Below are 23743 nucleotides of genomic sequence, written 5' to 3'. Positions count from 1 at the left end.
AATTAAATCTAAATACAAAGTATTGCAAGTTTTACAATAATAACACATATCAGTGAAGTCCTCTGCTACACAGCTTTTAAATCGTAACAATAGAGTGAAATCAGACTACGCTGTGGAAACAATTGAAAAACAGCAAAACAGAGAAGCCAAAGTTCCCATGCTTTTGGTAATACTTAGGAATGAGTCCACAGCAATGTAAGAAGAAAAAAAGCTAAATCAGCAGATGTGACAGAAATCAGTCTGGTATGGGTCCTTATTTCTAATTTGATTTTAATATTTACAGAGATTATATATCTCCAAAACTCTCATTTGGGCCACACATGGTAGCAGGAAGCATTTGATTGTACAAGGATATTGTACAATGGTCTATGGTATATTTTTTCCAAATCAGATATAAATAAGTTTTCAAGAAAAAAAAGTTTGTTACCTAAAGACAGGAGCAGAATGTTGACCAAAGCATTCTCATTCTAAGTATTAGCAAAGGCCAGTGTTATTTATGTGGGAAGGACAAGGCATTCCTTTCAAGATTCTTACTCATGGATTTTGTTGGAGAAGGCACTATTTTAATAGATGCAAATATGTAATCCCTGCTTAAAGGAATGTACTGCTAAGGACAGTATAAACAAAGACTCTATCCAGACTGCTGTTTTAACTTAGGTGCAACAATCATAAAACCAATACTTTAAAAAAGACTGTTACCATCCAACAATCATTTATGTTCTATGTTGCCTTCAACACAAAAAAATACAGAATAAAGTCACTATCAAAACTGCACTTAGAGTGTATGTACATAGACTTGTGTCTAGGTAATATATCTGGGCCTGCTTTTTTTTCCTTTTTGTCCTTAAATAACTTTGAAATAATTTTTTTTTCTGGCTGTGAGAATCCTTCAACAGAAACCTGTAATTTTTCTCCAGCAACAGTGTCTTCAAATCCAATCCCAACAAACAGCTGCAGCCTGAAAGCAGCCACTCAGCACCTGCCTCCTGCTCCTCTTCAATATCAGTAGGAGTTCCTGCTCTGTCCTTCTCTTGCTTCTGACAACATCACACAAACTCACACTTACCTGTTGTTGTGATTCCTGGAATGGTTTGTGCAGCTAAAAATAGTTCATCTATGGGATCCACAAGATGTTTAATGTTAACTTTCCTGGCATTGTAATAATTGCCATCAGCAGCCATCCCAGCACGCTCTATTGCTACCAGGTGATCAAATCTGGTCAGAGGTGAGTGAAAAAACATAGGGGAGAATTCAAAGCTGTGATTTTCACATGAAAAATACTTCTGTTGGCTGCTTGTGCTTGGTTCTATTTTTTGACCATTTGGGATTCAAGGTACAACTTGGACACTGTTTTGTTATTTCTGAATGTAGTTGTCTATGGTTTTTTTTTCCCAAAGGTTAGTTTAGGGTATTTTAAATAGCTTTACTGCAGCTCCCCTAAACTACATTTGCTACCAAGAAATTGAGAAGTTCCTGCAATCCTCCTAGCCAGCAATCCTTTGGGTCAGCCATCTGGCCTGGCTCTGTTTCACATTAAAGCAGACAGTATCTTCTAAAATATTAGTCTCTGTAAGTGCATTCAAAGAAAGCAAAAAGTGGAAAATTAATGATCATCTAAATCCTTATTAGTGCAAATATATTCTCTGCTTAAAGTACATTTCTTGGCAAATATTCATCAGTTTCTAGTTAGGCAATGTTTGAGTCTTTAGATTTGGAGGATTTATTTTTAAGTGCATGGCTGTTTTGGTGGTTATGAAAGTAGACAGATGTACTGCAGCTGTCCTACATTTTAAGTAGAACTACAGTGCTCAGTTCTGCCACTGTATGTTAGAATTAAGTTATTTTGCTTCTGTTTCTCTGATTTTACTGTTAAGAGGTTACTAATTCTGCTGAATTACCTAATGTTCTTGTGGGTGGGTATCTACGGGGATTCCAGAGACCTTTAGCAGGTAATTGTCTACTTAAAAAAAATACTTACTTCAGCCTTTTGGGACTAAGGGACCAATTTAAATATAATATGCCTATACTTTAATAAAGCTTATCTATAAAAGACATTTTTAAAACAACACATAAAAAATAAAGACAGTATCATGCATACTGTTACAGTACCCACTAACCTGTGGAAAGAGATGAGAATTCAATAAGTTAATGAAGCAAATACCAGCGTGAAAGACCTTTTTATTCAAGAATGCAAACTGAGGGCAACTATATTAAAATACTTTACGAGGAAAGATCAATAAAAATGAGCAATGTACGTCTACTTCAAGGAAATATAACTTGCATGCTAAGTAATGAAATGAGCATGCAGCTACTTAGCAAATTCTCCAGTGCATTTACCCTAATCACACCATTACAAACACATGACATTTTACTAAGCCACATCAGGTTCCCTAGCTGTCAGACTAGAGCTAAAGCTCTAGAAAATGCACACTCTCCACAGCAGTTTCCTTAGCTCTTTCACTGACTTTGATATAATAATTTTTGATCTTCTCACAGATTTAAAAAATGATAAAATAATACATAGTGTGTGCACGTATATTTATAAATAACAGCTGAAAATATTTTAGAAATTCTTTGAAGGAAAAGAACTATTGATATATGAAGAATTGTTTATTTTTTGTACTCCAGAAGTGCATAATTGCAGAATAATGTGGAATTCTGCACTCAGTGTATGCTCCAATAACAGTGTTTGGCCTCAAAGTTTGCTCTGTGCATTCAAAGTCTTAAGGATTTACTTGCAGCCATTGTGCCTTCTTAGACCACGGTCCTTATTTTTATTATAATTTTGCACAGTAGAGGTGTGACCCATTCTCAAAAACTGAATGCACATACCTAGGTCTTTCAGGATTCCCATTCTCACACAAAAACATTAAAGCTGAATTGGCATTTTCCCTTTGATAACTCAATAGAGGGATGGGCTTCTTCAGGATTCCTACAGGAAAGCAAAATGAAATTCAGATGCTACATATTTTTTAATGTATCTTTGAGTAACTTAAAAAAAAAAAGAAAGCAAAATTGCTAGAATAGTAAGAATTCAAGGTCTTTACACAGTTCTTGATGAGCTCCCTATATCCTTACTTTAATTTAAACTTGTTTAGATGTAAATGCTGTTAAATGGGACCTTGAAGTAGAAAACAGGTTTACAAGAATAAGAACAGACATCCACAATTTATCACATCCAGAATCAGTACTCAGCTATGTACACATTACCTTGATGCCAGCTAGATTAACAATATGTCATCATGAGCAGAGCTTAGAGGATGAATTCTGATTCATTCTCTGGGGAAAATAATGTCCTGGACTAAGTGACAGATTAAAACTTGTTGCAGTGTGAGCTCATTCCCTGTTTTACTTCCCAGTCCCTTCCCAGGTGTGGCAATACCTCTCTCCCTTCCCCCTCGCCCCCTTGCTGAGTGAGTTCTGTCAGTCAGGCTTAACATTCCAGCAAGGATTTGAGTGGTTGGTCACTTTCAAAGGATGCAATTCAGGCCTGAGGGTCATTGGCCTGTCTGGGTGTCCCTCGTTCCCTGAGACCCTGCCCCTCCCACCTGGTTGGTGCTCACCTGTCCCTTCCCCTCCCCCTGTCCCTGGGCTTAAACTGAGCCAGGACCATGCCTCTTTTATTCTGTTGGAGCTGTTACCAAGATTCAGATGTCTGTGACCACACAACAAAACTCTGGATTAAACCCTCCGACGGAATCCGCTCCTTTTGTCTTCACCGTCGTCTGAAGCCTTTCCATCAGAGGTAAACTGAGTTCTTACAAACCTGGCTTCTTTCCAGTGCCTAGCTGCTACATCCAGCCAGCCAAAGGTGTGAAACACCACAGCTGCTGCCTTTGGCCCAGCAGCAAGGGTCAGACGAGCCCAGGCATGTTCTACCTGGTAATATTTGGATCTTATTCCAATAAAAACTGAAGCAAACCTTGGCTGAAATCAGCAAGATATAAAACTGAAAACCCCATGTCTCTTACCTAGTTGAACAGCTTCTTCAATAATCTTTGTATTCAGCTCCATGGCTCTGCGATCCGTAACCATGGCAACCCGTTTCTGCAGGGCCTGCAGCATGGCCGCGATGGCCAGGGCGCCCGGGGGGCCGTCGTTCTCCTCGGGGGGCTGGTGGCTGTAGTGCGTGGGGAATCCCGTGGTCACCAGCACCGAGCCCGCCCGCGACAGGGCCAGGCTGGCCCCCAGCAGCTCCCCCTGCCGCCGCAGGTGCCCGATCCCCCGCTCCCCTGGACGAGAGGGTTGAAAGAGAGCAGTACGCTTCAGTGTATCACTCTCCTTTTCAAGTTTGCCTCTGGGTGAAAGTACATGCTTTAGTGACATAAAATGGGTTAAAAAAATAAAAGAGAGAAACCTCTGGTCAAGGCAGGAATTGGGGTAATTTCCTCAGGAAACCTAAGAGATCTAGGATATGAGTAATGAAGATAATGGGCCGTATTTCCAGGTTAAGAATGGTCAGGTCAGCTTTTGAAAATTATTATACCTAGCTTTTCTAGGTATAAATGTCAATAGCTTTTTCTGAGAGCTTATTTCATATTATTTCCTTTCCTTAGGCCCTCTGTTTTCCTTTTACAGTCCTGCTAGATCATGTTTAGCTACTGAAGCTGGATTGCAAGCATCCCATGCCTTATAAAAGTTCTGATGCAGACTTCAGATGTATGAACTGATCCTTCGTCTCAATTTAACTCTGTCCCCTTTGGGAAGAGTTAATTCCCAAATAAATTTCACTTAATGAAATTATTAACCTCAGAAGTGAGGTTTCAGAGACATTGTAAGTTTCCTGGAGACTTCATAAACTCAGTTAATGCAGTGGTATCCAGGTGACTACTAGAAGTTCTTGTAACACTTCATGTAGCAGAGAACCACATTATCAGACCTTGAGAAATAGGTGAATATTAACAGGAGTCTTTTCTCGTGGGTCAGTCCCTAAATAGGCAACACTATTACCTGGGTATCGCTCTCACTGTTCAAACACTTCCTATCCCACATTCCTTCCCTGTCACTTGGAAAAAAGTTCACAGCTCAGTTCTTTCGGTTTGCTAGTACTCAAGAAAACCATGAGTACCAGCATGATGGGTTATAGAGGTAAGCCTTCACTGGTGTTTTCCAGTCTCCTCACAGATTCATCCTTCTTGCACCCCTGACCCCCACATTTTCCTCTTTTTGTCCTCATTTTCCCCTTTGGCATTTCTCCTTCTGTTTCTCCTAAATAACACACAGGCAATACACAGATAATGGACAGAGAAAAAAGTTCAGAAAACTTAACATAAGCAGAATACAAGTATCTGAGAAGTGGGATATATTAACTGAGACAAAGTACTGTACTCTCCCTTAGCAATAAAATGAGCTAACTTTTAAGCTAGGAACTGTATTTCTGCAGAGCATGGCATCATGCCAAGCCAGCTCCAGAGAGTGGGAAAGGAGAGGCCTTGTGAGTAAAAATAAACAGACCCAAATGTATGCACACAGCCCAAACCCAGAGCTTGGGAGTACTGGGTGTAAGCTGTTTTCCACTACTGCCTACAGAGGATTTCAGAAAATTTATGGCACACTGAGCTCAGACTTTACAGCAGCCATAGGGGACTAGCTCAGTGTGTATTTTAGGAATGGTTGCACTACTCAGTGTGCCTTTACTTCCCTCCCTTCCTTGCACACACAGGCAGCCCCACCACTCAACCTTCTGTGGTGACCTGGTCACTTTGGTCCATCATACAACACCTCAGTGATGGATATGTCAGCAGAAATTAATATAATTCCACTGTCAGAGAGTGGTGTCTGAAAAACACATGCAACTACTGGAATTCTCTGGTAAGACCACAGTAGGCATGAATATATGTAAAGAAGTGTGCTATTTACTCCACAGGGAACACCCATGTAGCTGTTACCAGCAAGCTGAGGCACTCTGTGCTTCCCATACCAATTTCAGTTTTACTCAGTTCTTATTCCCTGTGGACTCTGCTTCTGTGTACTTTGGGAGCATACAGCCATCAAGATCAGATACTCCATTGTCCACAATGAATGAATTTGGCCAGACTCTGATATTAACTACAGTAACAGAAAGTATAAGACCTAGTTATATAAACTCACTGTATTCCATAAAGAATTCTTAAAACCCTCTTTAGATTCTTACTGTGTTGTTAAATCTCAAATATCTAAAAAGGTCAGATAGGTGGTATCTACCCCATAACAAACCCATTAAAGGGAGACAGGTTTTGTTTATACCTGGATCTACTCCAATTAGGGTCTCCAGAGTATTTATCTTTTGGGCTGCTTCTGCTGACACAATGCTGAAATGCAGAGGATCTTGAGAGATGCAGTGGACCTGTGGGGCTCCTCCTGAGGAGCTGACTGTACCTCTCTCTAGGTCCGTAACGAACGTGCAGTCAGGAGAATTGGTAAAAGCTAACGGAGCTCCTAAAATGAACGAAAAGACTTCAGTTAAATGTTATTATTGCAATGTAACAAATTACAGGCATGATAAAGTTTTAAAAAGCCACTTAATATAACAACAGAATCCCTGCCTGATGACACTTAAAAAAACAGGTGATATTTTAAGTTACATTGGAGCAATTAATACGCTTTGAGAAAGAAATGTGCACATATACCTCTGAAAATTTTTTCACTTTTAAAAAGCTCATGTGGGTTTGGATCAGTTTTTTCCACAATGTCCTCTTTGGTCTATGTAGGAGGATAGACCATAAGTAAATGAAGGTAGTATAGAAAGTTATCTTACCCCCTAAAGAGTTGCAGCTGAGCCAATTATTAAGGATCAGGAGCAGGCCTGATTTTAACCGGCCACAGCTGTGGCCAATAAGAAGAGTGTTATAAAAGAGTGGATTGGTTGACTGAGGGGAGCTGGAGTCACTTGGCTGCTGTGGGGATAAGGAAGTGCCTAGAGGAGCTGACTGTGAGAAACATCAAGGAGGTATGAAACTCTAGCAATATGGAACCTTTGCAATATAATGGCAACAGGTCTAAACTTGAGGTAACCTAAGAATGGAACTCTGGTACCCTTCCAGAAGGTCTGTTGTGATGGCATTTCTTTTCCCAAGTCACCATGACCTATCATGGGGCCCTGGTCTCCTGGAGATGGCTGAACACCTGCCTGCCCATGGGAAGCAGCAGAGAGTTAATTCCCTATTTTGCTCTGTTTGCATGTATGGATTTTGCTTCCCCTGCAAAATTGTCTTTATCTCAGTGCATGAGTTTTCCAGCTTTTACTCTTCTCCCCCTGATCCATGTCTGGGGTTACACCATGGCAATTTAAACTGGCAAGGAGCAATGTCAAAAGTGGACCAGTAAGTGTTAGCAAAGGAAATATTAGTAACCTCTAAAACCCTGGAGAAAAATAAGCTTCTTTAGACCTGACAGCCTAGTAGCTTCCTAAACTGAAAATATTTCCTGTCTTTATACTGATTCCAAAAGTCTGAATCTAGGTAATACTTGATTTGTCAAAATTGGCATGTTTTGGGGTAAATCATAACTGGTATACTTAAACAAGAAAAACCTTCTTGGTTAGGAGGGTGAAAGTGGAGAAGATGTTTCTTTAATAATTACATATGTGCTTGGTTGGAGCTACATCTGTTGGCACTCTATGGCCAGCAGCTTAAAGCACCTGGGGAACATGGTTGTTGAGGTTTACTGTAGCTCACCAAACAATGTGAGCAGAGGTTTTATGTGACCAGCTAGCAGATTCATCTAAAGTATGGGTACTGGTGGTGTGGCAGATTTTAAATGTCCTAGCTGAGAAAGTAGCACAGCAAAATAAAATCTATCCAAAAATTTCCTGCAGTGTACTAATGACAACTGGTTTTAATATAGAAAATGGAGAAATAAATGAAAGTGAAAAGTCTGTTCCAGGCAAGGGCAGGATAGACAGCCACATGTACAACAGATAGGAGCGACATTGGCAAATTTTTTCTCTTTTCCCTACCACAAGGATGCATAAGGAAGATGAATAGGTTTGCTGACAAAGCCAGGAAAGAATAGGATTTTCAGCATGGATTTAGGACTGGCGAAAAAAGATTGTATGTAAGAAAGAGCAAGAAGACTCTTCTGAGAGCTGAACATATTAAAGCAGGTGTTGGGAGAAGTTCAGATAAACATCTGTAAGAAACCAGATCTGAAAGGATTCTGCAGGGAGCGAAGGACAAAGCAGATAACCTCCCAGGGTTCTCCCACATATATTGCCTATGATTTTTAGGCTTCTTTATGGTATTTCATTTCACATAGTGACTAAGAGAAGTATATAATACTGTTTTACTATGGTTTTGTTGCATTTTCTTGCCCTTGGTGCTCATACATGCATAAATGACTGCACACAGTGCAGAAAAACTGTGCAGAAAAAAAAGTTTCACTAATGTAAAATGTGTCACATTTACTTAATTTTGGAGAAAACTAAAAGCTCAACACTTTCCATGAGACACTTCAGAACCCTTTTCCATGTCAATCAATTTGCTAGCTCTTGACAACATTTTGGAAAAATTTCTGGCTTCTCTCTTTTTATTCCTTTTTATTTTTTTCTTTTTCCTTTACTATTGCTTTACTTCAATGTAGTGCAAAATAATATTTTAAAAGGAAGAAGCTTAAAAATTAATGCCTTTAAACTTCTTGGTTTTTATAATGCTAAAAAAGCTGTTTTGATGTTGCCAGAGCTGTAGATTTAAACATTTAAAATACACAAAAGTGGTGAAATTTCAGTAAGAATTTTCTTTAAAGTAGACCTGTATTTCACAACAAAAACTCTCCTTCCAAAGGCTTTTGGTTGTTTGGGGTGTATTTTATCTTCCCCTAAAATCAAGCCTTCTAACCAGCCAATTGAGTATCCTTTTAAAAAAAGCAAAATAAAGCAGAGAGAGAAAAGAGATGGAGGGATAATTTAAAGAGTCTCCAAGCAGCACATACGGCTGTTGATAATTGCTTCTACTCCTGTTAGTCCTGAGGCCCAAAACACTGGAATGTCACCAGGGTGAAGGTGAACTGGATCGCCATAGTCTGGTTTAGAAAGATCTTGTATTCCCAGCAGACCTGGAATTGATCAAAAATGAAATCATGAGTGATTCTAATTAAGCAGTAATACTGCAAAGCTGGGGGGTGGACCCCAAACATCATTCAATGACACTGAGTTCAGAGTTCAAGAGTGTCAAGTCCCCCTAAAGTGGAGCATTTAGTTTGCCTTTGAGTGCACATCCTCAGAGCCTGAGCTGACTTGATTTCCCTCTTTCTATACTTGATAACACCAGTAAGAATGCATTTACCTTATTTCCTCAACAAAATGCAGTTTAGGCATCTATGCTGAGTTTCCAAGATAATATAAATCTTCTGGATCAACAGAAGAACTCTATTCATAGCACTGGCAAACAAGAATAAATGATTGCAATGCAAAATGAGTTCTTTCTAGAACACATCTTCTACTGTGTTAACTTCCTACATTCTTTAGCTAGAGAAATGATCAATCTCTCTTTTCCTCTCTGTCTTAGATAAATACATCTCACTCTTAGCTGCCTTTCATTAAATTGTCCTTTGTTTTATTCTAACACCTACTTATAATAATCTGGGTCATTCTAAACACTTGCTATCTTCCCTTGGTTTTAAATTCTTCAGATGCTTTAATATACCACTCTCTATTCTGAAATTAGTTTATATAATCTGTATATATGTTAATTTACTCTTTTGCAATGACTTATTACTAGTTTGTCAGGCTTAAGTACTCAGATATGCTACTCAAGTACATTACTGGAGTGTTGTGTTAACCAATGACCTCTCCTTCCATGGCCTGCAATGTGACCCTTCTGTGTATGTAGCCAATGATTACCAAACTTCTGACAGCAGGGGGGAAATTATTGCAATCTATCTTCATATTACAGGTGTTTGTTTGGTTTTGCTCTTTTTCAAATGGCCTCCTCTCTTAACTTTTTCATTTTTGTTCAAACTAGATTTAAAAAAACATCTTGTCATATTTCTATTCATTTTGTCTTAAGTGTTTTGCTCATTGTATGCTATTTCAGTATTTTTTAAAATAATGCAGTATTTACTTTCACATTCAACCACTAAGGCACAAGATGCCTCCACACATACTTCTCCCCATGCTGTCAGTCATTGCTATCCTGTCACTGGAATCTCTGACAGCAAGAAAGTATTCACATATAAATGAAACTGCACACATTTCAGAAGAATGTGATTACACTTCTTACCAAAACCACCCCTGCCAGATAACTTATCTACATCTGACAACTATCTTTTATCTAAGAAATCTGTGTGTTCAGCTCACTCAAAACCTTCTTTTTTTTTTTCTTTTTTTCCTTTTATATTCAGGTTTGTGACCATTAGAAAGAATTAAGAGATTAAGTGATGCAGGTATTTCAATCCTACCACTTCTCATGCTTTCCCCCTCACTTGTGTAAAGTCAGGTGTGTGCAGAATGAGAAGTGAAAAGCACTGACCAGGGTCACCTATGTGAATTGGTGCTCCATGGGCTTCTTTTAATCCAGATGTTGCTGACACAGCTGCTCCCAACTTGCTTTCAGGAATGGGTCTCATTGTGACTACTAAGTTGCAGTGAAACATAGAAATGCTGTTGCAAGGCACAGATGTCTGGCAGTTCAAAAGAATCCAGTGTTAGCAGGAATATTGAACAATGTTTCTAAAATGTCAGAATAAATAAAACTAAATCTTTGTGCTGCACTTGAGTTTAGAAAGGCTGCATGCTAACATTCATTTTAAATCCTTTTGAAAAAAATTCTTGGGATAATGCATTTTTTTCCTTTAAGGTTCCATCATGTAGCTGCATCACTAAAATTTTCAACTTAATGCATTCCTTGTTTTGGTGCACACAACAAGATGAGCTCAGTATGTTGAATATTAGCTGAAACCCCCTACAGAAGGTGAAAATGCTAATAGAAAATTATGGCACACTTGCAAATCTATTTAGTCTGACTCTACCCTCTGTAGTTGAATACAGAGCCCAGTAACATGGCAGGGTCAGCAGCTGCTGATGGCAGTACCCTCTTGTACAGAAGTTGCATGACAGTTCCATACATACAAATAGTTCATGCCCCTACAAAGGCTCTATGGAATTCATCATCCTCACCAGCTGGGAGGCTGAGCTTTTTCTATTTAGAAAGAAAGCAGGTCAGCTTTTTAGGAAAAAATGTCAAATTTCTGAGTTGCAGTTGAACATAAACAAGACATCCAGAGAGCTGGAGCTGCCAAGAAAATGTTCATTTAAAGCCTTTATAATGATAATAATAATCACACCTGTCACTTAAGAAACACACTGTGCAGTTCTTCACAGCATTAATGTGCTATACTCTGTAAAATTTTCCTAATTCTGAAATTCTGGAAGCAGATACATAGTTGTATTTTTTTTCTTTACGCTTGGTAGAAGGACTCGTGTGTGAGTTATGCTTGCACCTTTGTTTGAGTAGAGTGTAGCATAGATTGTGTAATGATAACACTGAAAATAACAAGAACCTTTCTCCTGCAGCACAGCAGCTGAACTAAATGAAAAAGGCATGCAGATGCATACTTCAATGTTCTTAGTATTAAAGGGTTTATTTACTGGAGACAATTATTCTAAGACTTCTGTTACCATTTAAATGTACACCACAAACTTTTTGAGCACAGTCATAATTTTCAGTGCTATGGTAAACACCTCAAGTCATTGCTTTGGGAACATCTTGTGGCCCAGAGGCCTGGGTTTGTAGTGAATGTGCTGTTTAGAGGCTCTACTGTCACAGGAAAAATCCAGAATGTGGCTGTTAGGCAGAAGAAACCACTATTGTCATAGTTTTAAAAGGAATAGGTTTATAAAAGGAATACTCCAACTGCAAACAGGGGCTGGTATGGAGAGCAGGACACACGTAAAGACATGGTCAGAACAGTGCATGGATCACTGGGTAAAACAGAGGGGGCAAACCAGAACAGAATCCACATGAAATGGCTGCCACAGGAAACAGGGAAAGCTTTGTCATGAAAAATGAATAAAAAAGGAGATTGGCCTTACACTGAACTGAGGCTGGGAATGTTTTACCCTGTGTTTTCAGGACTAGCACATGCCCTTAAGTTACTGTGTAGGTAGAGAAAAAAAGTTCTGATTTGAACAATAGGTATATGCACCTAATCTGACTATGGGTGAAACTCACAGGAGAAATTACAACAAAGATTGTGTGTGCATATACTTACTTTGTACATGCTTGCATTACATTTTTGCTCAACGTTTCTGATAGGAATGCCAGCTTTTTGGATTGCTTTTTCAGAAGAAAAGCTGCACCCTAAATAAAAAGTCACCATGTCCTTGAGTTGTTCAGAATACTCCTTAAGGCTTTTCAGTGATCCAGTACAAGCTCCATGCTCATATTTTCTGTACTGTAGGCAATCAGTTCTAGTGAAATAAGAAGTTATCACAGCTTTGTCATATTTTTTAAAAACAAGGTGAATTGGTTGAATTGACATAAACCCAGTGTGAAACCACACAATACAGCCTGCTTTATCCATTTTGTTCTTTCTGACTAATAACGAAACAAACACAGGCAAAACCCCCAGAACATCTTACTCTGCACAAAACCAAGCTGACAGACAGAATGTTAGAGTTTGAGATTTTTTAGGTTTTATAGGTAAAGGTCCCTTATGCATATCTTGTCTCAGGCTTTCAAAAATTAGGGAGCTGGTTTGAACCTTGTTTTTAGTGTTTGCCATAGGAGTACATATTTCAAGTTTCAGAGACTCTACAAGTATCATGCAGGCACCCTGACCATGTTTGTAGTAAATAGAACAAATATAAAACCCTATTATTGAATTCTGCAGGGTCAGACTGCAAAATATTAAAAAATTACACAAAATTTCACCTTTGGATTAGAAAAATTACTTTTAATACTGACAATTATCATAACATGTGGCTCAAGAACAAGATAATCAGGCTGTTATACATGGTTTTCACTCAAAGGTATAACTCCAAGAAAAGAACCTTGTTCAAAATCTTCGACAGTGTAACCAGGCTGTTTCCTCAAATTCTCCTAATCACCACCAGCATTCACTTCAGAATATTGGCCAGCAGAGTTGGTCTGTAGTTACCTGATATCAGAATCACTTCTCAGGGAAGGACATTTCCAGTCACCTGGTTGACTTCTGTACAGCAGTGGCAGGGGTCCATCATTTGCACGGCAGAACTTCTCAAAGTCATCAGCCAGGGACTTGTGCAAAATCACAATATTGGCCTGTTTGTAACCTTAAATGGTGGAAGGTAGGAATAGCTGGTTATTAATTCAGATTTTTGTTTGTGAAACAATGACTTTTCTGTATGAATTTCTTTAGATGGTTTATGAATTACCTAAAGGAAATTTTTGATTCAGAACTTTGAATTAGATCAAACTTCTTGAAATGCTTTAAAAATCATAACTAGGCCTACTCTATATGAGAAGTCATTCACAGCTAAAACAGTTGGCAAACATGGGTAGTAGCAGAATATGAAGACACCATAATTAAACATTTCTATTCATTTATACATAAACATAATTTCTTTTCTAACTGGGGACATTAGAACATAGGAATATGCTTTATTTGCAAATGCTAACTCAGAGCCAAAGAAAGGCTATCACACACCACACTTACACAATTATTTTTCACCACACCAAGATATAAATCAATCCAAAAGTAAACTCCTGGTATCTTGATATTCATAGCACATTCTTTAGAATTTCTTGGCTAGGGAATTTTAATGTGGGCTGCAATTAAACAGATATGATTACAGCTCAAGAATAAACTCTTGACTGTCCACTGAATTGCAGTAATTTCTAATTAAAGTTCTGATTTAAATTCTTATTTAAAAAAAACCAAACTAAAACAGAACTGCTACACTTTCTTCACTTGGAAACAACTTTGATTTAAAAGGTTCTTGATTACTACTATGAAGTAGCTTCTAAAGACATTAACATTTTTGCAATGAGTACCACTGCAGAAAGGTCCCATTGAGCAAAAATTTATTTTTTTAACAGTAGTAGTTAATACCAATGCCGTTTAAACTCTTCTGCATGGAAATATCAACTGTTCAAATAATGGGGGGAAATCTGGAGTACAACTGGTCCTGGGTGTATAAACCCAGCAATTTACAATCCCTAAATTCTGTACCCATTCTCTCTTGAAGAGTTATTACTGTCTGATATCAGGCAGGTGAGTAGGAGGCTGCACAGAAGCACTCACTTTCTTAAATACTGCAGTAGTCTGTCATCAAAGAGGCAATAATTTAGTTGAAATCAATGATCTGCCTTCAAAGGCTGTAGAAAATGAGCCAAATCTTACTCTTGACTAAAGCTAACCAAGACATCCAAAGAGCATTCTATTCCTGATGGAAAAATGCAAAGCAAAGGCTGAGGTAAGCATGCATTTGCATACTGAATTTGTCCACAAACTGATCTCTTGGGAGTAGTCAGCACAAAAATCCATTTTATTACTAGCAAAAGTTACTAAATACAGAACAAGATTCTTGCTAAATACAGAAAAATATTTTTGCTTTATAAATATACTACATTAACCACTGAATAAAACATTAAGTTTGGTTACCCCTCAGTTTCATTCCCTGCCATCCCTGAGAAATCCACAGGCACTTTCTGCTCTGCTGGTTATATTAATGAGTTCTTAAAATTATGGGTTTAGTCAGGGTACTCAACTGACAACACTGAATTTAACATACTAGTTAGAGATGAGAGGCTGAATCTTCAGGCAAATACTCGATGAACTCAGGCAGCTTCATTATAATACTTTGAAAACTTTATTGCTTCTCCTGATAGCTATCCTTACTTTTTGTACACAACCCATATCTCCTGATGGATTCACTTGCATTATGGAGGCATCATTATGAATGTATTCACAAGCAATGGTAGTGGAGCTGGATGTGTTGACCAACCCAGGCAGTAATTCAACACACTTGTGTCCAAGTTCAGAGAAGCTTAGAAAGAGCTTTTAACTTCTATGGTGAATGACAATGAGGGCAGTAAGAAAGAATTGGTTAACAACAACATAAGACAATTTGTTACAATGGTTCTTTTTGTATAATGAAACTGGTTGTGCATCAACTTTTTTTTGTTTTATATGTCAACAAAACTTCTAAAAATGTTAGAACTAATACATTTAAAACTATTGCAGCAATAAATTCAACTTTAAAATTTTGGTCGGGGCAAACTGCAAATTATAAACATTATAGAATGTCTTCCATTAGTATTTTTCAACTTAAGAACTGATAGAAAAGAAAAACACAATCTCAAGACTCACTACAGTTCTAAAATATGACCTTTAACATATTTTATAGTACTGCTACTATTGTCCACACAGCTTTGTTGATCAGCTATTTGCCATGGTATTTTTATTTATGTTATTTTTTAAAGTTGATCAGAACAATGGCAAACTTCTCTGCTTTTGTAAAAGCCCAGCTATGAAAGGCAAGACAGAAATCAATTTTCCAAAATGCATTCAGTTATCTCAGTATAAAACTAATTTTCCCTCCTCCTTATAACTCCCAGCCTTGCTGACCCAGTAATCTTCACCTTCTGCAAAAAATGAAGCAGAAAAGCACTCCTGTAACAATATGTCTCTAGTTCTTCCCCAAAGCATATCTAATGTGCTAAGTAAAGCAAGGTCTCTGTGAAGAACATCTTACAAATGTGATAATAACATGCAAGAAAACCCAGATTTGGTTAAAGATTTTTCAAATATTTTCTACATCCATCATTTCTCAATGACAATTGGAAGCTGAGGGATGCACTGCAGACACTGAAAATAAAGTCCATGTACATTACTCAGGTAGGATAGTGCATTTCCTCTGATATATCTTTATGATTTAAAAAACAGTCAGGTGTTTACAGTATGATTTCAAAAACACCCAAGAATATAACATTTTCTTCTGTTTTACTTTGGTGCTTTTGATATTTCTTCAATCCTTTACAAACAAAAACAACGTAGTTATGAATCTGAAATAGAATCACTTTGCACAGAGAGCTGTTAGGTTTACTTACCTTCTGCCATTCCAGAAGTATTACTAATACTGAGTCTGTTGCATCTAATTATTCTTCTTAACACATGGGGAAGGAGAGATTTCAACCCTCCTGTCAAAAGCATATTTTCCTCCTTAACAGAAAGATAATAATAAATTTTAGCACAAAGTACCTCCCCCCTCCCCATAAATTCTGATTTTCTGGAGAACTTAGCTTACATTTCCTCCTTGTATTCCACCAAAGTTATTATCACTGGGAAATTCTAAGTTGTAGCTCAAAAGGGAGATCAAATTCAAAAGGTTATTTTACTGACATTCTATGACTATATGCAAACTGAATCTTTCAATAAATTAGCTGGAGACATGCATTTTAATATTTGGGATAAAACACAAAATTTTGCTGCCCTATAATGTAAAAAACATTTATTTCCTCCCTGATAAATATTAATTTTCTAGAGTATGTAGTTTTACAAAAGTCATTGTAAATTTAAAATTGCAAAAGCACAAGTGGATTAACCTACCAGGGTATAATCTATAAAATTACTTCTCTGATCAAAATACTTCTAGGCAATTAGCAAGGCAGCCTTGTGGTAAAGAGAGAACTATATTCAGAAAGTGTCACTGTAATTCATTTCACATGAACTATGGTTTTCAAATATTAATTATGCAGAAGTGAATACTCCTGTGGCTATTCTTCCACTGGGAAAGCACACATAGAGATGTTCAAGTCACTTGTCACACAATCTGGAGTAGGTACAGAAAAAAGTTTCCTAATTGCAATCAATATCTGCCTCTTCTTACTTCTTTTGAAGATTTAAAATGTCATTTTTCTGTAATCCAGATAAAATTCACACAAAGCTTTTTTCTCAACCTGAACTACTAACAACTAAAAAGGATTTATTACAACACTATTAGGAAAAAGAGTTAGGTCTGACTAAAATAATAACTGGCTGCATATGATATTAATCTTGATTACTTTCAGGTAAAGAAACTGAACTATCCTCCAGTTAATTCAATTACCAACCTCCAAGTTTTTCTTTAAATCAGAACAAGCCATTCTTGATGTCATTCAAAACCAGTAATAAATATGAGAGAAGCTGTGCTGCTCTTTTTAAAAGTTGTTGCTAAATTAATATATAATGAGATGTACACCCTTCTAGCAAAAGTTAATTTTTCTGTTAAAGGTCCAGTTTTTTGTTCTGTAACTATGATAATACAAAGTTTCACTCTCACAATTGGAGAGTGGAGTGGAATAGTTTGAAAATTTGTACCTCTGAGCAATCATTCTGTAATTAACATGAAGAGCAGTGATATGTTTTGACTGAAATGATACTTTTATCCTAGTCTGTCCAAAATGTTTCCCAGAGTTTGCAGAGCTCTGAAAGGTTAAGAGTAGTGCACTGAAATTTAAAGTAAACTTTGTCTCTTTTCTTAATTCTGAAATCTTTATATAACATTGTCAGCCAAATGAAAAGTCTTTTTCTGAACTCCAGCTTACTACTTTCTAGATCTTCTTTGCTGCTTTTACATTATCACTCTGTATGATGTACAAAAATAGTCTTCATTACAAAATCATGAACAATTCCAAACACACACTTTAAAGATAACAAGAAGTTGGATATAGAGATGTCGCTGAGCACTAATTCAGGCCAATAAGTATCAATTTAAGATACCCATTCTTATTCTGGAGAGAATTTCTAACACTAATCTGGAATGATTAATTCAAGACGTTTCAAACTAAATACAATGATCCTAGTAAAATATTCCAGATGTGTTCATTCAATTCTTTCAGATAATTCTTTATTTCTGAGGATCTTTAAAACCATCTAAATAATCTGTAGGATTGGTGGCCTGCCACTGATGAACTACTAGTTTAGTTGGACTTGAAAGGCAGTCTGAAGTCCAGAAAATTAGTCTGGAACAAAAGCTGTCCTTAGCTAAGTATTTTGTCACAAATGCCCTGTTCTGATGTTGGGAAAGCCCTCTCATAAAGTGTGGGCCCAGAAGCAGAAATGAAAGTACCTAGGAGATTTTATCAGCAAATATTTAGGTCTCTAAAAGTTTTTGGTTCATTTGACAGCAAGTGGCTAACAAGCTACAGGACTATGAATATCAGTAATGCTGAAATGTCAGCTGTAGATATCATACAGAAGCACTTGGGCTTGTTGCTCCTACTTGTGAATAAACATATACTATTGATGATGACTGGTTAGAAAGTGAATAATTTAAACACTAACTTTGTATAAGCACAGTGAGACAAGACTCACCTTCCTGGGGCAGTTTTATATAGTAACAGGAAAAATTCAATTTGATTAATGTTCTGAGTTTTAACTTTAGATCACTGTATTTGCAATACAATATCTGTAATAGATTGTGCTGTTATTTTGTTTATTAATTACTAAATTAATATTGGATAGACAATAAAACCAGTGAGATGGTCACAGTAAAAACCAGCTTTTGCTATGTGACTTTCCCACAAATAGTGGGAAATGCAGTATGCTATTTCTCTAAGTTAGGAGGCATAGTCAGGTTTAAATTCCCCAACCATCTCTAGGACTTCCTGAAAAATCCTTGGAGCTATCATGACCATGGCATGTTTGGAATGTCTGGAGAAAAGTATGGAGGTTATTAGGATCTTAAAGCATCTTTTCCATTTTTTTCTGTCAGGATGCCTAATAAAATGCACAGACTGACTTCATAGGGGCCTCATGCGCCACTCCTAGTAAACAGTGTGAGACAGTGGTTAATCAGTTAGCAGGATCTGTGCCTTGGCAGAGGTTTCTTAATTCCTTTACTTTGTTCTGAGATCGTTTCAGATAATGATAGTATCAGTTACCTCATGGGGGTATGTTGGATCATGACACAAGACAACATGCAGGGTGTTAAAAAGGCCTTAAGAGAAGAGGCTGACAGAGCTTACAAGATGGCTGTTGTGCCTGAAGGTATCCTATGTGGTGTCCCGCCAAAGGGCTCCTAAGATCTGGCTTTCCAGTGTGTTCTCTTTATTGGAATGAACATTTAAAGCAGACCAGATAGAATCCTGTGTAAACAGCGTTTGAAAATCAAGTCATTGACTGGCTGCATAATGACAAATTTCATACTTAAAGCACCCACTCTGAAAAAATACCTTGTTCTAAGTCATGCTGCTGACATCAGACTTCCTGACTTTCAACACCAACAATCAATATAGTAAAGCTTCACAGCACTGAAGCACCAAGTTTGTTCTTGAGGAGCATTTTCTTAAATATCTGCTTCCACATTAGAAGCACAATAAACACTATTCTTTTTAGAGTTTTCATGAAGGTTCAATGTATTTAGTGTGTAGCTTGAGTTTTACATACTGAATTAAATGGCTGAGGATTAAGATACATTGCTGTCTGAGACATTAAGATGGCACTTACCCACTACTGATTTGTGGGCACTATCATATCCTGAGCTGCTCTTCCAGATCTTGACAAGGATGATGAAACTTCAAAGCTGGAAAAAGATGAAAATTATGTAGGGAGCTGTGTGATCAGGCAGTGAGGACAGTTTAGTTTATGCCAGATCAGTAGTTCAGAATAATGAATCAATTAGTAAGGAACAATATTGTATTGAAATGACATTATATTATAAATCTTTATAATATAAAGATTCAAGAAAATAAGAAAATGTAAATATTCAAGAAAAAAACTCTCTTTGTATCATAGTGGCAGTCAGGAAGTACAGTTTGGTAAAAGTTCCAAACAGATCTTGGGTCTGGCTTTAATAAGTAACATAAAATTGTTAGTTGACATCTTCATTCAGTAAATACTTGTGCAGTGGTACTTAATACCACTTCAATGGAATTAAGCAGTTACCACTATCTGATTAATTTGGCCCAGATGATTTTCAAAATATCTCATTACCAAGGCAATAACAATTTCCAAGAAAGCCATATTTGGAGGGTGAATATTTTTGCATTAGAAATTGTGCTCCCTGGTTGCCATATGAAGCTCTAAGTCATTAACCTCTAAGTCATTTCTACCTGCTGTTCTCAGAGCACTAGTTGAATACAGGTGACTGCAATGCTGTGCTCATCTTTGCTGAGATGACTGAAATGGGACTGGTTCCAAGCCTCATATGTGTAACTGATTGTAAAGAATATGCTCTACTTGCCCAAAAATCCACAACTCATGCAAGGAAAAACGCATGCTGAGATGAAGACATGAAGCAAGAAAAATGTAGTTCCAGAAAAGATTTAAAAAAAGAGATTGCCCTGCATTTTAGATTACTTGCATGATGGACAGAGTAGCCTCTTTGCATCTTCCAGGCTATTCCTCGTTTTTTTCCTCCTTTTCTACAGTGTGCTTTTATCTCTGCATCATTTCCTCCCTCAGCTCACACCCCTATCTCCATAACTCCAAGCTGGGCTGACCTTTGTAGCACTTGCTTCCTTGGTTTGTCTGACTGCATGCTGTGGCAATATGGGAAGTTTAATGCCTTCTCTCCTCTCACTGGCTCTTTTTAATTCATATAGTTGATGTATCTCTCAGTTTTACCTTAACATCTCAATTTTTAATCTTAAATGAGCTTTTTCTGTTCCTAGTATGAGACAAAATAGTCTAACATCAGAACTCATAATACACATAAATAAATAAATTCACAAATGTCTTCCCAGACTTAGATTTAAGATTTAGACTCCTCTGACCCCACCTATACTCATAGGTGAATATACATCTATATCTATATATCCCTTTTAATATTACAGACAGGCTTGGCTTAAGCATAGTTTTTCTATTTAGTTCTTCATTTTTCTATTCTTAATTTCTGACAGTGGAACCACCAACTGCCTTACAAAGTTATATCTCTTATAAGCTACAGTTTATTAAGTGTTTTTGCAATCTGCAGAACAAAAGCTCTTTACAGAAGAAGAAGGAAGGCCAGTACATGAAACATTTTCTATTATCTTAGAGCTTTCAAAATGAAAAAGTGAATCTGTACATTTTGCAGATATTTAAATACGAAACATAGATTCTTTACAGGCCCACATTGTAAATTATTCATCATCCAAGAAAATGGAAAAATGTCATTTAAGTGTCAGAGAGATTACACTTTGAAATGCAGTGGGTGGGTCCATACTGCTGTGCTAAACTACACCAGATAAAAACGAATCAAGAAATTATGTAATAACACAAAGGATTAAAACATTCTTCAGAAGTGTCAGTGTGACTACTTTGCCTTCACACATATCAAGTGAAATAATGAAATAGAAGTAAAACAATAGCATTTCTGGGGTTTTAAAATGGAAGACATGACAACACACAGCCTGTAAAAAGTATGGGTGGTAAAGGTAATAAACAGGTTTGAACACTGCAAAGTAGTTAACACCAATTTCTGGTGTTATGAATTACAGGTCTGTTTCTCCAGTGGCACTGATAGACTAGTAAGAATACGGTTTGATGCAGCATAATCTAGAGACTTGCTTGCAAGGAGCCCAAAGACTCTTACGAAATATAACCTTGCATTGCTCATATCACTTTTGTCCTATTTTCAGTTTAAAGTTTGATAATAAGAATGGGTGGTGGCATGTACGGGATCATGGGCCAAAAAAGTGCAAGGGTCAGTACTTAAAACTGCTGGGCAGGGTTTTTAAATATTGTCACGCAGATACCTCACCCAGAGCTACTACAGCAGAGTAACCTGAAACATGAGCCAGGCTATGGGCTGCCTTTTCCAATACATAATGGAAAGTAATCTAAACTAATTATAATCTAACAAACACTTTGTGTACTTTGCCTTGTCCTAGTATGAACATGGTTACAGAGGATTGTTAACGTAAACACATTTTAAATGACCTGCTGTTTAATCATCAAGCTGATTTGAAATTCTGCCAGCAGACTTCTGTGAAAAGCACAAGCTTCTCTGAAAATTTACTTCATTTGATTTTCCAACAGGATCTTTCAGTTACACTTGTGATCTTTTATTTGAAGAATCAATTAATGAACCTTTTTCTCCTCATCTGCTATGAATCATTTCAAAGCAGAGAAGATCTTTGTGTATCATTCCAAAAGGGGAGTGTGTAGTGTATTTTCAGACAGTAGCTCATCCAGCAAATTATTATTTAACTTTACATTTGAAATATAGGGTATTTGTGTTTGAAGTTTATGCACCTCTAAATAAGGGCTGCAAATTGAAATTTAAATTAGCTTCCATTAGTGTTCTGTCTGCTGCTTAAAGCAGCCAGCCTATATTTGAGAGCCTGCAGATTATGCCAGGACAAGAAATTGATAGGATCAATATGTCTTTGATGCAATCTTGTTTATTTGCAAAAAAGCTACACAACATCTAGTTTCTCTCAGTGTATTAAGAACAAATAACAGAAAGCAATTACCAGTTTCAAAGCAGCCATTTCAGACAGCACCGTATGCTGCTGCAACCACTGCGTTGGTATAACTTTACACTCAGCTTCTGCTCTGGAACAAACCAAATTGTTCCTCAGGTGGAGAAATATGGGCAGAGGCTAGAGAATAGTTCACGTTGGGCCCTGCCCTTGCATGGGCACAACCTATGCAAGATCCCAGTTGTTTAGGCTTTTTATCCTGCAAAGGATGAGCCCTCATGACTTCTCACACCCTTCCAACCCCTTGAGTCATACCCTAATACCCACTTTCCTGCCTCATCACCTTACAAATACATACAACCAACAAGTTTTAGAACAGCTACCACACTTACATGCACCTTTGGCGAGATGCAGCATACACCTAAGAGGAGACTAAGAAATTCATCACGGTTTAAAACTGCTACATTCATGCCTTGGACTTTGCTGGCAGGAATACTCACCAGTAGCAAGAGGAGTCTGCAAATGATCCACCGAAGGTTGTTATCACATAAGATGACAAGAGTCGCTTATTCAACTTCAAGAAATTAAAAAAAAAATAAGGGCATGGGGATCGTGTTTAAATACTGTTTCTCAATCTATGCTGAGCTACAGATTTTAAGAGTTGCTCCACAATTTTTTGGGCTGGGTCCAGATACTATTTCTCTATCTTGGCCTCTTCTGGCACCAAGACAGCGCAAGAATGCAGAGGGACCTTGCTGCAGACCACCAGCGCCAGTTTCTCCCAAGCCCCTGTGGCAGTACATTGGCTGGACAAAAACTCCTAAAGCAAGGGATTTTTTTCTTTCCAGTCTTACCCAGAAGGAGAGAAAATGGAGTCCATAGGACAAAGTACAATTACTTGTACTGCTTTGTTGGCAAGGCAGCAGCCACAGGTTCTTGTTTTGATAAGAACATATATCACCACCTAGGTTACACCCAGTCACATCATGCATGGTCACAGGGCTGATGGGGTGCTCATTCCTGTACAGGAATTCCATCTGAAGGTAAGCAGGTAAGTGTGTTCTGCTACCTACACATCATAAAAATAGAACCATGCTCCCAAAAAACATGCCATGCTCTTGCTCTCAGGTCTTTCAGGCTACCTCCAGGATTATGCCATTCTTTTTTTGTTCACATGTCTGCCAGCAGGTGCTGTCACTGCACCCACTCACTGCTCACCAAGCAATTCTCCTCAGCAATGGTCACTAAAATTATTTCAGCCCATGTGTTTACACAAAGTTATTGTCCTTGAGATGTGGGTGTCTCAGCAGGCTGTGTGTGGGGAATTTCCAGTGAATTGTATCTCTCCAAACTACCAAGAACAAATTTCTCCATCTCCACACATACTTGTGATGAAGAGATATTAACTTACTTTTTTCCACTGCTTCCTTCTACTCCTAGACCAAGAAGTATTGGGA

General features: G+C 37.6%; 1 protein-coding gene across 2 annotated transcripts in view; it reads right to left on the bottom strand.

The window, feature by feature from the left end:
• The window catches only part of DGLUCY (D-glutamate cyclase), a 48869-nt gene that overhangs the window by 9732 nt on the left and 15394 nt on the right, over nt 1–23743 (bottom strand). The window contains exons 2-12 of one of the 2 annotated variants that reach the window (XM_058026861.1): nt 22787–22860; nt 19387–19462; nt 16008–16119; nt 13075–13228; nt 12187–12385; nt 10446–10596; nt 8908–9030; nt 6226–6417; nt 3972–4232; nt 2833–2932; nt 1067–1215 (exon numbers count right to left, since the gene is read on the bottom strand). In XM_058026861.1, the coding sequence (XP_057882844.1) occupies nt 1067–1215; nt 2833–2932; nt 3972–4232; nt 6226–6417; nt 8908–9030; nt 10446–10596; nt 12187–12385; nt 13075–13228; nt 16008–16110 (1432 nt within the window). In that variant the 5' untranslated portion in view covers nt 16111–16119; nt 19387–19462; nt 22787–22860. The remainder of the gene's footprint in view (nt 1–1066; nt 1216–2832; nt 2933–3971; nt 4233–6225; nt 6418–8907; nt 9031–10445; nt 10597–12186; nt 12386–13074; nt 13229–16007; nt 16120–19386; nt 19463–22786; nt 22861–23743) is intronic. The other variant, XM_058026862.1, reaches the window with a different exon arrangement.

Source organism: Melospiza georgiana, chromosome 6 (assembly GCF_028018845.1).
Source record: "Melospiza georgiana isolate bMelGeo1 chromosome 6, bMelGeo1.pri, whole genome shotgun sequence".
Classification (NCBI taxonomy): domain Eukaryota; kingdom Metazoa; phylum Chordata; class Aves; order Passeriformes; family Passerellidae; genus Melospiza; species Melospiza georgiana.
This window is presented reverse-complemented; position numbering and strand designations above follow the sequence as displayed.